The following is a 13518-nucleotide window of genomic DNA, read 5'->3' as shown; positions in this document are numbered from 1 at the left end:
CTGAGGCAGGAGGATCGCTTGAGCCCAGGAGTTTGAGGTTGCTGTGAGCTAGGCTGACGCCACGGCACTCACTCTAGCCTGGGTAACAAAGTGAGACTCTGTCTCAAAAAAAAAAAAAAAAACCACAGGACAGGAGGGAGAGCTGAGACGTGGGGGCATGGCGACTAGAAACCAGATCCAGGAATAAGCCTTGATTCACTCAGCCCTAAGAGACAGGCTGTAACAGATGATAGCTGGAATGATGAGAGCTGAAAAATAAAAATAGGAGGGAAGATATGCAGGATGGGAGAAGAGATTAGGGGAAGCTAGCTAGAATAGTCAGGAGAGAAGTCTTGTGGGACAATTTTCAAGTCTCCCCAGTCCTTGTCCCTCTTCCCCACTCCTCATTCTCCACCCCAGCACATGTATTTTACCTACATGTAAACAGGAGTAGAACAAGAACAAGGCCTCGGACCACCCTCCTTCTTGTAGCCAGCTTTCCATTTCTGCCACCAATAAATTTTTCTCCGAAATAACCCTTTAGAACTCCCTCACCTTCCCTTCACTTTCAAACTGAGGGTTTGATTTGGATAGTGCAGTTATAGGATAACAATTTGTGAAGAAAGAAAGATGAGGCAGCAGAGTTCAGGGAATATGCAGGAGCAGGGTGGGAGGCCAGTCAAGGGCAAGACATACCCAGGAACAAAACCCAGGAAGGCCAATTTCGGAGCATCTTGCCACCTTTACTACAGGAAACAGTCCCTCGCTCCGGGCTCTGGTCTGATAGGGTACAAGGAATAGCTGCCAGAATTTGAGCATGTCTGAGTGTGGTCCCCCACTGCCCTGAGGGGGAGTCCATTGCCACTAGCAAAGATGAAAAGGTGAAACGAAAGGGGTGCAAAGAGGGATGACACCCCAGGCACCATCCCTCAGTCTGTGGGAATGCTTACAAAATGCCAGTTGTATATATTTTAAAATTTTTAATTGTGTTCTGAGTTACTGTCTTAAGATTTGTTGGATGTCAAATACAGAATGCATTCTACTTTTACTGTATATTTATCCAAATTGGGGACAATTCTGATGTTAGTGAGGAGAGAGGGTATAAACAAATCCCATTGCTCTAGGCACCATCTACCTTCACCACACCCCTGGCCTCTACTCAGAACTGACTCTCACTTTCTAGATAATCCTAAAAACTCTCTAGAAATCTCCCACTCCAGCATTTTCCCTAGCCATTAAAGTACTCTAATGTCTAACACCTATCCCTCCTGCTGCAGTTTCCCTGTTTTGTGTGTACCTTCAGTGACTTGCCCTTTAAAATCTCTTCATGAGATGCAGAATTTTCAAGCTGAAACCATAAGGCTCTTTATCACTCTGTTCTTCTAGTTTTATTCTCTTTCCCATTGAATCTTCTCTTCACTATCTTGGGCTTCATTCCTAAAGTCTGGGAAATACTCATATTCCTTGAGAATGAGTGGAAGAGAGAAATAGGTGTCCTAAGCCCAAAACAGAGACAAAAAGTAGGGAGTTTGTGGTTCGGCTTCTATAAAATCACCACACCTCTCCTCAGAGCCTCTGAGGTTGGATCTTGAGAATGGACAGGAGCAGCTGACCACGATATCAGGACCTCCCCATATAGCCACTGCGTGGAACCACAAAGACGAGGAGGTTGTAGGACTGGAGAATCTTAGGAAGGGACCTGAGAACTGGGGAAAGTTATTAAGAACCAGGCCAACCACAGGGGGGCACTGTGTCACCATGGGCTGGACTAGAACATTAGGACCAACAAAAGAGGGAGGTAGGTCAAGGACAGCAAACCCCACCCCACTCCCACTAGCTCCCAGCAGAGAGCATCTTTCTCTCTACCTACCTGCTAGGTTTCTTATACAGACACATCTACAGGACAGACGTACAGTCACCACCCATTTCACACACCCACCTACATGACAGATATATACCATACATGCTCACATATGTACACATAAAGGTAATTTGCTCCCATTCCTGGAGATTGTCCTGCTGACAGTATTTCTACATAGGCAGATGTGCAGAAAAGACCTGCCTTCCCTTGCATGATGCACAACAGCAGCTATAACCAGTAAAGGTGATGCTGGTTGTAGTTTCTTGCCTTTTCCTCGTGTTTTGCCTAGGAGCTAGATGGCCCCAGTGATTTCAATTCCATTTCTTCAGTGTGGCATCTCAACACTCTGTTGCCTGCCCTGCATGTGGTCACCCACACTCTCACCAGTCAATACCTAACTCCTTAACCCTGCTGCTTGCCCTGGCCTACTGCATTTAAAATAGACTCAGTCCTATGGGAGAGACTGATGAAATGTTCAAGAATCAAGAATGTATTCCATGCCCCACTTCCATATCAATCAGTGTGTCAGCACTAGACATCAAACTGCTTTAGTCTTCAGCTCAGTTTCATTGAGGAAAGAGTATAATTGCCTGTGGGGTTTCTATAAAGCAGTCCGGCAAATGACCTTGTAATATTCCATCCAACAGTGCTCTTGCCAATAATGCTACAAAATGCCTTCTCATTTTTACGTCTTGTGCCACAAAATATATGAGCTGTGATATATGAGCTGCAAAATATATGAATTCTTCTTGATGATTGTAGTTCCTATTTGTTAAAAAGCTTCTTAGAGAACCACAAACATTGTCTAATTAGCTCCCAGATCCCTTGAATTCCATGGGGGAGGAGGAATTCCCAATAAGAAATCATTTTTTGCTGCGACCTTCCTGAAAGAGTCTTCCGATTGGGATGAACTATGAGGAACCCAACCCCTACAGTAACTTCATGAGTCCTGGTCTACTGGTTGTGCTGATCCAGACTCTTGCACAGACTAGAACAGACTCTTGGTGACCCCTAGGGAGGATTCTGCAGGAGGATGGGTCGCAAGACATACTTGGGGACTTCAGTCAGCTTTCTTTATTCTTTCTCAGAGATCATGATGTTGGTGGCATCTCTGAAATCCTATGGGCTTTCTCAATGATCCATAACTGATAAGGAAGCCTTCTAAGATCTAAGCAGTTCCTCTCTCCCAAGCTTGAAAATACTAGCAATATCAAAGACACCACTCTATTGGAATGAGGCCAGTTTCCATGCAGTCATACTTTGTTAAGTGTCTATGCCACATACACCCTCACCCATGGTGTATGTCCCTTTGAGAAGAGAATGTGAGAACTGGCCAGGAAGAGGATAGAAAAAGGGGCAGGATGTAGGCATACCCAAAGAAGAATAATGGTGCTCAGATTCCTCTACAGTTTATTGTTACAGCAGAAGTCGTGGGAGACAGGAGGGCACCCTCCACACATAATGCAGTGGGGTCAGAGCCCTGGGGTAGCCCTTTCCACCCCTATGCCAAGCCCCAAGCAGTCCAGCCCAAGCTTAGCTCCCTCCCCGTCCCACTCTAGATGCACACCTACAGCTACCAAAGTTAGTGCAGCCAAATGGCCCCAGGCCCCTCCTATTGCCCACCTAGAGCCAATCCTCCCCCAGACACCTTCGTTGCCCACCACCTCCCATTCCAACTTCCTTTTTACACACTGGATGTTGCTATCACATCCTGAGGACCACCAACCCACCAGAAGTCTCCCCTTGACACACATTCATTTAGGCCTATACCTTTCGGCAGCCTGCAGGGTTAACGAGAAGCCATATCAGCTTTGGTAAATGGAGTCCCAGCCCCAAGTCCCCTCCCCTTGCAAATATGGGATAAGTAGGGAGAATCTGATGGAGGCACCATGACAACCGCACCAACCTCTTATCCCTCATCTACAGACACCTAAATCAGAGAGAGAGGACACATACCCTCTCCACCTTAACACAAAAATGGGGAAGGATAATTTAGGGGCCTGGGTCCCTAAGAGATATTAGGACATCTCTCCCAGGAGCTAGGGAGAATCACAGGTTAAAGGTCAAAGTTAGGGTAGCAAAGATGAAGATCATCTCCCCATATAATCTGCCCATTTTCCCTTGCTTACTCTGGCCCAATGCCCTTATGCACCTCCCAGGTTAGTTCTGGGGGAGGTGAGGGCTGGGTCCCACACTGGGCAACAAGGGTCATTCAACAGGAGACCTCCATGGTGTGCCCTGGGGGCCCTGAAGAAAGAGTCCCAGACTCGCTGCTCTGGGACAGGGTGCGAGAACGGGACCGGCTGCCATCAATGGAAGCTGCACTGGTCAGAGAGGCTGTGCGAGACCGGGACAGGCGGGTCATGCAGGATGAGGCCACTGTGGAGACAGAAGGATACGTACATACATGGTCAGAAAGAGGAGGTGCGGAAGGCAGGCTGGCAACTCAGTGGGCTTGGATGGAGACACAGCCAATGAGCTTGATTTGGCATGTGGCAGTGAGTCCAGGAATTAACCTAAGATGGTTCCACCCCCTCAGTGCCCCTCCCGCCTCTCGTGCAGCAATCCTTGTCCTCACGATAGCCTCTGTCCCCATACTCACTGTAGCCCATGCCTTGCAGGAAGTACTTGATGGCCTCGGTCAGCTTGCCTGGCTGTGGAAGCACAGCGAGGAGAAGGAGACGGAGAGATGAGGTTAGAGGCAGAGCTGGAGCCCAAGACTGTGGCAGTGTGGGGATGGGGCGTGTGGCAAAGAGCAGAGTTCAGTGCCACTATCCTTTCCCACTTCCCCATCCCAGAGACGGAAGGGGTACTCACCTGAGTCAGCTGGGGCTGACCGCCGGAGTCGGCCATCTGTCAGGAGAGAACCCCCAGAAAAAGTGATACACAAATTAATCCAGTGAGCTGCACAGAGGTAGGAAAGGGTCTCTCTTCTCTAGCTGCTTCACTCCAGCCCCTTTGCTTTATCTTTCATTCACCTCACTTGCTCCCGTGCGGGGCCCTGGAGGCTCAGCAGCTGACACTAGAGAAGACATATGGCTCTGGACCGGGGCCAGGAAGCAGGGTACTGACCTTGAGGAACGAGGTCTGGGTGGGGTCCAGCTTTGAGTTACATTCCACCTGCAGTAAGCATGAGGCAGAATGAATGAGGTCACATTCCCTGTGACTCCCCCCTCCAAGGGACCCAGGTCCCAGTCCCTTTCCTGTCAGCCCCCCTACCCATGTCCTTCTTACCAGGAATCAAATTCTTAATACCTAAAAGTTGATCTCCCTGTGCCAAACAGATTATCCCCTTGGCAAGGTACCCATCTGACCACCACCCTAGGACCCAAACCTTCCCTTCCTCACCCCAAATCCCCTACTAACCACTGCATCTTCATGGGGTGCTTGGTCTCCTACCACCAGCATCACAGGACACCTAGAGACATTGTGTAGGGGAGAAGGCAGTGAGCACCTAGCACCCCTTCCCCTGCTTCTTCCTAGAAGCACAGCGGGAACAGCCTTCTGTTTCCCCCTGCTGGCCCCCCCAAGAGGATTCAAAGGAGGAAGACCTAGAGGGAAGTGGTTTGCTACAGAGGACGGTGTGGGAGGTGACACGGAAATTCCCTTCTCTCCTGCTTCTAAGGGATGTAAGCACCTAGCGGACCCCAGGGGAAGGAGCAAAGCTTTCTCTCTTAACGTCTTACTTGAGGGTGATATCACCTCCACGCTCAAAGTTCAGGTCCCGGCGGCTACAGAGGGGTTAAAGAGTAGGAATTTTAGATAGGCAATGCTATCCACCCAGATATATGCTAACTTCCCCATGAGGAAGCTATCTTCCTCCCAAAAATTATGATCAAATACACATTGACAAAAGTGGAAACTAGCCGGGCATGGTGGTGCAAGCCTGTAGTCCCAGCTACTTGGGAGGCTGAGGCAGAAGGATTGCTTGAGCCCAGGAGTTTGAGGTTGCTGTGAGCTAGACCGATGCCACAGCACTCTAGCCAGGGCAACACAGTGAGACTCTGTCTCAAAAAAAAAAGTGGAAACTGTAGGAGAAGGTGGCAGACAGATCCCAAGCACACCCCTGTAGTCACCTGTCCCTAGATCCCTGGTCAGAGAGTAGCAAAGGGCGAGGGAGGGCACAGGACAAGAGATCATCTTACTTCTGGGAATCCAAAAATCCAAGGGAGGTAAACAAGAGAAAGGGAACGGCTCCTCACAATTCTTTCCACTGGCTTTGTCTGGAAGCTGCCCCAGTGGTGCACCAAGCCTGCCTTCCCTGCACACTGCATACTTCCCAGACTCCCCTCTCCTCTTCTGTGCTTCCCCCGTGACGCCTGGTCACTGCTTCTACATTTCTTTCACACGCACACACGCACACACACACACAGAGCCCACCCACTTGTTGTAGCTGTTCCAATACAGTTCAATGTTCTCCAGATTGGGTGCATGTGTAACGATATTTCTATACTTTTGTATCAACTCGGAATTTCTAGACAGCTCTTCCTGAAGGAAAGAACAGGGAGAAAAATTAGGATTGGAAAGAGAAGCCAACAATTACTGGGGGAAAAGCGGCAAGCCTTCTTCCCTCCCCAGACCCTGTTTTCCAGCTAAGGAATTCACCCTAAGCATTCAGGTCCCTGCTGGTCCCTTCTACTCCCTCCATCTTCCACGACCACTTACCTGGCTGAAAAGATGTCCGAGGATCATCTCCGCAACGGAAGAAGTGAGGCCCGTTAGCTATGAGGAAAGGGCAAGTGAGAAAGTTCAGGACATTATGGGGAGGAGAGGCACAGGCAAAGTGACCCAGCTTTACTTTCCTGCCCCATCACCCCCCTCCTTGAAGTCCAGGGTCCATTAAATGCTGGAGGAGCCTCACTAGACCCACACAAGGGGAACCCCCACCCTGGTCTCAGCACACAGGGCTCTCCAAACCTTGTGGGCTGCCCAATCCATCCAACCCTTCGCATTGGGATCAATGTTGATGAGGACAAGACCTTCAACTGTGTCTGGGTGGTTAAGCTGAGGGGCAGCAGAAGGAAAGAAATCAGAAACAGGCATGGCCTTATCCCCTCTCCACTGAGCTCTGCCCACTCTTGGACTTCCATAGGGCCTGACCCCCACCCTCCCCCAAACACACACTAATGAACATTACTCTCCTAATCAGTCTACACCCTCTTTTCCCTCATGTGGGGGGGTTTATTTCTTACAGCATATCGCGACAGGACATAGGCTCCAGCGCCAACGCCAATTCCAATTATTGTAGAGAAACTGTAAAAGAGAAATAAATGTGTGTCTCATGGGCTCTGGGGTCCAAAACCTGCCACAGCCCAATCTCTTCAAACTCCTCACCCTCCTTCCCGAGGCCATGGGCATAAAGGACAGAAAGGGACCTTCTTTGGGGAGATGCTAAAAAGAAGGTCCAAGGAGCTAAAGGTTGGCACTGGTAATCAGGAAGCCTATACCCCGATTCCTCTTGGAAAGTTAGTGTCTTGAAAAGAAACACCCATCTACCAACCAACCAACCAGACGCACTGTTTTCCTATATAGATTGCTCTTTGTCCATTCTCAATTTCCAGGAGCTAGTTCAACTTGTTTTGCTTTAGTTCCTGGTTCCTCTAGAGCAGAAGAATGGAACTTAAAGCAAGATGTGAAAACAGACACAACTTTAGTGAACAACAGGGAGAGTGGGGGAAACAGAGGCAGCGAGGTGAACCAGAGCCACTGAGAGTCCTGGTGCCTAGGAAAAGCCGAGCCATGAACAGCACCCGGGAGTCCCTCTGCATGCCGAAAACACTTGGTCTGGCTTTCTCTTCCTTCCCCCACACTCCCGTCCTCACAGGGCTCCCAGTTCACCAAGTGTGGGTGTGAAGGAGGGGGAGTGGGAGAGAATGAGACAGGTCTATCGGGTTCCTCAGGGATTATGTCACCCCTTCTTTTCCTCCCTGGCTTTCTGATCAGAGAAGCCCCTCTTCAGCCTGTGGCAACGCCAAACATAAACCCTTCCTTTTCCTTTCCTCCGTCCATTATGGCTACTCTGCTGACTGCAGTCAATTTTCCAAATCCATTGCCCTTCCTTACAATGATCAAGTTGGGAGCATGAAAGAGAAAGGCTATATTGAGGTCAGAGGCCAGAACTAGCCCAGGAACCATGGTGGACCCAGGAGTTCTAAGGGTCCCCTTGTGCTGGAAAGAGAATTCAGGTTTGGAGGGGTCCCCAGGCCTCTCACTTTAAGTACTGCAGGATGCAAGGAATCATGTCTGCAAGCTGGTCCAGAGATGGGTACTGATATCTGCAGAAGACAGTTGTGTCAAGGAACATACCAACCTGCCCCTGAACGCCCCACCCCAGGATGTCCTTCTCCTCCTCTCCAGGAATCACCACTGCCCTCCCTTTCCTCCTCCCCCGTCCAATCCTCCCCACTCCTGCCCGGTGCCTCACAGTCCAGTGAAGGGGTAAAGAGCTCATTCTTACCCCAAAGGGAACACAGGAGCCCCCTCTTCCATTCCAGGGGCATCCACATGAACCCGCACGAAGTTCTGAATGATTTCCTGCATATCCCCGAATTGAAACAGTGGCTGGAAGCAAGATTTATCTAAAGAGAATCCACATCACCCCAATAATAGAATGAGACAGGAAAAAGTGTCCACAAGTCAGAACCCACCCTCTTTCATGCCAGGAGATACCTTCTGCCCACCCTGACCTCTCCCCCTCCACTGGGTTTTTACCCTTCCCCCAAAGGAGTGGGAGGGGAAATGAAGGTCCTTACAGTTGAGTCCCACATCATGGTAGGTGAATATCGCTGGACGTTTGGGTTTAGGGGTGCCATAGACAGTAAAAGTGACAGAGCCATAAGGTGTCTCCACAGAGTGAGTCTGCAGGAAAATAGGTTACCATCAGGTAGGAGTTAGGCTGAAAGGAAAAGGGACCAGAGAAGGAACAACCCTAAAGTCAGGGAGTTGGGGAGGTGGGCAAAGAGGAGAAGGAAACAAAGAATTAAAAATAGGATCAGCAAGAATTTAGGAAAAGGTGACAGTGGAAGATGAGTTTGAGGGTGGAAAAGAGTAATGAAAGATTAAAGAGAGAAAGGAGGAGGAAGGAAGGAGAGTGGAGAGATGGGTGTAGGAAAGGACTAGAATAGAAGGAAAGGAAGTGAAAAGAGGAGAAAGAGCCAGGTAGGGGCCCTCTCTCTACTTGGGGAGAGGAGAGGCCTTCCGCCCACCCAGGGACTGCCCCCGAGCTGTTACCTGTCCCTGGTCCAGGAGGATTCGGGCAGCTAACTCAGCCTCCTGGAGAGAGACACACACAGACGATACAGAAACACATGACCGTACAGAGTCACAGATGGAGAGACAGACACAAAGAGATAGGTAAAGAGAGACCGACAGACCACAGATAGAATGAGATTGACACAAAGAGACATGGAGAAGATGAAGGTTAGTGCAGTGACAAGACGAGGACCTGGACTCCCAACTGTAGCATGTGGGGAGAGAGACCTGGGTAGAGGTGTAGAAAGTAGGGGTGTGGGTTAAAATGAGATCGGTGGGCTTGGGAAGTCAGGAGGCGAGGGTGATGCTTAGAGGTCTGGAATTGGGGCATGGGAGTCAGAGGGTCTCTAATAACCTTGGCTGCCTCAGGTGTCTGTCCTGGCAACAGTGGCTTCTCCTCTGTGATCTGCACCTCCTGTAGCTCCGCCATGGTGGCCTGGCAGGGTGAGGAAACAACAATATTGGGAGATTATCTCCACACCCCACACCTCAAACCCCAGGCTTCCTCTCTCAGCACAGGATGGCACAGGGTGCAGAGGGACCCAGGAGTTGAAGACAACTCGACTCCAGCACAGCCAGAGTGCCTTCCCTGCCCCAGCTCCATTCCCAGGCAGATTGGGAGGAGGGGTTGTGGAAGAGGAATCAGGACACCTGTCCTCTTCAGAGTAGCCATCCTCACTGTCACCCCTCAACACCCACAACTCCGGACCCCCTCCCTCCTCTGTCCTGGACTGAAATACCAGGGTGGGGCAGCAGGCTCAGATTTCCCAGGCTATATTTAGGGGCCACCCCACACTCAGGTAGAGGGTGAAACTCACAGCTCAGTGACTGGGTACTCTAAAGGTACTAAGGGACAGAGTAATGAAACTTCACAATCCACTGTGACCTTCAACTAAAGCCCCAAGGTCAGAAACTCAAAGAAAAGGGGGCTCAAAAGTGACCAAAGCAACAAGACAAATGCAGGGAGGGGAAAAACAACAAAAGAGGGACATCTGTGTCCTACAGATCCAATGCTTCCCTTCTCCCCCCACCCCACTTTCCCTCCCAACTGTGAATAAATTAGCATACATTCAACATTAGTAGGGCGTGAGGAGCAGAGCACCTGGACAGACCTGCACAGGAAGGAATCTGCAGCCTGGGGGTGGGGTCACTTACTGGGCTCCTATTGGCTGGATGTAGTGGGATTAGGGGTCAGGGTTCTCACTCCTCCTGACTCTGGGGTCTGAGAAAACACAGCAATGAGGTGAATGACATGGGAGACAGACCCCGGGTCTTTTAGGGACAGAGAGCTTCAGCCAAGACCCAGACTCCTGGGGTCACTAACCCTCCCCAATCGCTACCCCCAGTCCAGAGAGCACGTCCTCTCTAGGCATGCACTAGAATCAATACAGGCTGGAGGGGCCCGCGTGTCAACACAGAACAGGTATCAGTCCAGGCTGGGGGAGGAGAGAAGGAAGTGCTGATGTGGAGGAAAGAGCATGGCTGTGTCAGAACCTCTGGATCCTAATTTCGGCTCTGCCACTAACAGTGTGACCTTGGCCCAGTCAGTTACTACTTTTGCACTCAATCTTCTATCTGCAAACCAGAAAACGGGAACTAAGTGATCCCTTAGATTTTTGACAGCTGTCTAGTGAGATGACGACAGCAGAGCATGACTGTTTCTCTCCACTTAAAAACAAACCAAAAAAAAAAAAAAAAAAAAGCTTCGTGCCTTCGCTTCTCTCCTCCACCCAGTCTCTGCAGGTCCCGCGAGTGGAGAAAGGGAGGGGAGAGCGGCCCCGCAATCTCCTCCCAGTTTCCCCCCCGACGGCCAGCGAGGGCAAGCGCCAGCTGGGAACGGATAGGTAGGACGAAGGGGACTGGCCGGGCCCAGCACCTGGAACCTGTCCCTACAAGTCGCCGCGCTGCCTGTACGCGTGAGGACCGACACCTTTGCGCCGCCCGCTTGGTGTGCCCTGGACTCTGCACGCAACCTCGCGCACACCCCAAACACACCCTGCCGCTTGCAGAGCTTCAGCCTTTGTGCGCAGCAGCCGAGCGCCCCCTCCTTGCCGGCCTCTTCCCGGGAGCGGTCGGCTCCAGGGGATTGGGATCTAACCGCCCACCGGCCCAGCTGGCGCCTTCCAGGCCCGGCAGCCCCTCGCCTGCCCCTCCCCCTACCTGCTGCCGCCGCGGCCGCTTCCACCTTCACTTGCCTTTGACTCAGGCCCGCCCAGGCTCCGGCTCCCCGCAGACCCGCCCCCGGCCCGCCTCAGCCCGCCCACGGGCCGGCAGCTCCCAGCAGATCCGCCCCGGACCCCCAGTAAACACGCCCCCCCTTTTACCCCGCCCCAGACTGCCGCTCAGGGAGGGGCTGTGCTGGGGGCGGGGGTGGGGTGGGGTGGGGAGACTCCAAGAAGAGCAAACTGCTGGATGCTTCCAGGCTCCCCTCGGGCTCCCCACAATATCCCCCCCGACCGCGAACTGGGCGGTGTGGGGTGTACGGGGATCGCTTAACCCTAAGAGGGATCCCTCGGCTGCCCTGGACTGCGCCCCCATCCATGACCTGGATCTGCCTGTCGCACTCTGGCTCCGTTTTTCGCCCCCAGACCCAGTGGTGGGGACGGGTGTGGGGAAGACGAACCCAGGGTACAGACACCCTATGACTTCGACTCCGCCCGCCCGGAAACAGAGAGCTAGGTTAAGGAAGCAGGAGGTGGGTGGGCATCGTAGCCAAAGAGGCGGGGGTCTCGCCGGTTGGGAGGGGCAGGGGTGCCAGCACCGAGTAGGGGGCGACGTCTAGGGGCAGGAGTTCTGACTCCCTGGCGCCCAGGGTCCTGGTACCTCTCTTTGCTGCGTCCCGACGCCTGCTCTCCGGCTGCTTGGCGAGAAGTTGGACAACAAGGAGGGAGGGGGGCGGGGAATGTGGGGGGCCGCTATAAATAGAGGGCGATCACAGGAGGGGGGAGAGGATGGCCAACGGGGACTCCCGGGTCAAGGCCTCAAGGGGGGCGGGGGAGGGGCCGGGGACCCCCAGGGGCTCTGACTCCTGAGTAAACAGGCGCAGAGGCGGAGTTAACCCTGCGCGGGTGGAGTAGGGGCTTGGGGAGGACACTGTGTCCCGGGCTGGGACCCAAGAGACCCTGTGGCTTCGGGCGCTAACCCCTCCCAGTCCGGCCAAGAAACGGAGGGAGAGACCAGCTCAGACCGGCTGAATAGCAATGCCAAGGCGATGGTCTCAGGGACTGCCCCGTCTTTCCCTGTTCCTGAGTGGGTTTACTATCCTAGACTTCACACGCACGCACACATACACACCAGATGCACCCTCCCCGTGCCCCTCAGAAGAAGGCTCCTTGGAACTCGATAGTTGATGTGGCTAAGGGAATTTGAAGTTGCCTTAAGCAAAAGGAAACCAGATTGAATTTCTCCCCACCTGCCCCCCCTTCTTGCTCCCCCAATCCCAGGATCATCCCCACCCCATCCCCCTTCAGCCTGGTTCCTGAGTTGCCATTTCGGGGGCTGGGCACCAGGCCAGTTGGGAACAATGGCCAATGGAACTTGAGCTGCCAACTGCAACACTAGTACAAACTGCCCCCCCAAGACCCCCAAATTGCCCTCCCCGCTCTTGCCTGGGAACCACCCTCCCACCACCACCCTCACCACCCGCAACCCCCCTCCCATCCAAGGAGCATCAATGCCCCTTTCATCCCCACTTGGCAGGGTCTGTTGGAAAGAAGGAGAGGCCAAGAGGGAGGTGGTGACCCAGAGTAGGAGAACTGGTCAGGCTCAAACCCAGCCTTCAACAACCCCAAATGTAAGGGCTCCCCCTCCATCCCCCAATCTGGAGCACCCAAGTTTTCTTCTGTTCCCTTCTCCCACTCCCTTCATAACTTTTCCCCCAGAAACTGGCGCAGAAGCTGGACACCCTGGCTCCTTGCCTAGTCTCCTCTTCCCTCTGGATGCCAGTTTAACACTCTCTCGGACAGGGGAAAGCCTGCTAGAATTAGGGTCATAGCTAAAGATGCATTGGACAGGAGAGAGAGATCTCACCAGCTCTAGTGTAATTTAGGGAGAAAGAGACCCTAGAGTGAGAACCTTTGCCTTCAGAACTTTTTGCTTCTCTGATATGTCTAAAGTAGTCTTACTTGGAGTGGGGGAGGGAAGGACCCGAAGGTTCCAGCATCTAAATTCGTCTCTGGGTCAGGATGACTCAGGGGGAACCTGATAAGGGGCCTGCGCAGGGGCATGGGGCGGGCAGGAGGTGGGAAATTTCCACTGAGATCTGTTTGCTTCCTAGACCAGGGGTCCCACCCAGCCTGCTGCAGGCAGAAGTAAGGCTTGTTCTGCCCAAAGATAGGGTTCTTCCATGTCAGAGGAGATCCCAGCTGGACCTGGATTTAAGTGTTCCAACAAGGACAATCTTTCTCTCTAACTTCCTTCTCTTGGGC

General features: G+C 52.4%; 1 protein-coding gene across 11 annotated transcripts; it reads right to left on the bottom strand.

Moving 5' to 3' along the window:
* Positions 1–3227: 3227 nt before the first annotated feature.
* NDRG2 (NDRG family member 2) lies at positions 3228–12010 on the bottom strand. 11 transcript variants are annotated; one of them, XM_012752660.3, is made up of 17 exons: positions 11915–12000; positions 10247–10313; positions 9447–9527; positions 9071–9112; positions 8593–8698; positions 8298–8418; positions 8053–8115; positions 7033–7093; positions 6758–6844; positions 6506–6562; positions 6225–6328; positions 5527–5571; positions 5207–5258; positions 4913–4960; positions 4658–4693; positions 4443–4494; positions 3228–4219 (listed from the first exon to the last, which is right to left on the bottom strand). In XM_012752660.3, exons 3-17 carry the CDS (start codon positions 9519–9521, stop codon positions 4053–4055), a joined length of 1116 nt encoding a protein of 371 aa, XP_012608114.1. In that variant the 5' UTR covers positions 9522–9527; positions 10247–10313; positions 11915–12000; the 3' UTR covers positions 3228–4052. The 11 variants fall into 11 exon arrangements, with proteins under 11 accessions (XP_012608114.1, XP_012608113.1, XP_075860319.1 ...); XM_012752659.3 differs by lacking the exon at positions 11915–12000 and adding an exon at positions 11252–11378; XM_076004204.1 differs by lacking the exon at positions 11915–12000 and adding an exon at positions 11087–11105.
* Between the last annotated feature and the right edge of the window lie 1508 nt (positions 12011–13518).

The sequence above is a fragment of the Microcebus murinus genome, chromosome 6 (genome assembly GCF_040939455.1).
Source record: "Microcebus murinus isolate Inina chromosome 6, M.murinus_Inina_mat1.0, whole genome shotgun sequence".
NCBI lineage: Eukaryota > Metazoa > Chordata > Mammalia > Primates > Cheirogaleidae > Microcebus > Microcebus murinus.
This window is presented reverse-complemented; position numbering and strand designations above follow the sequence as displayed.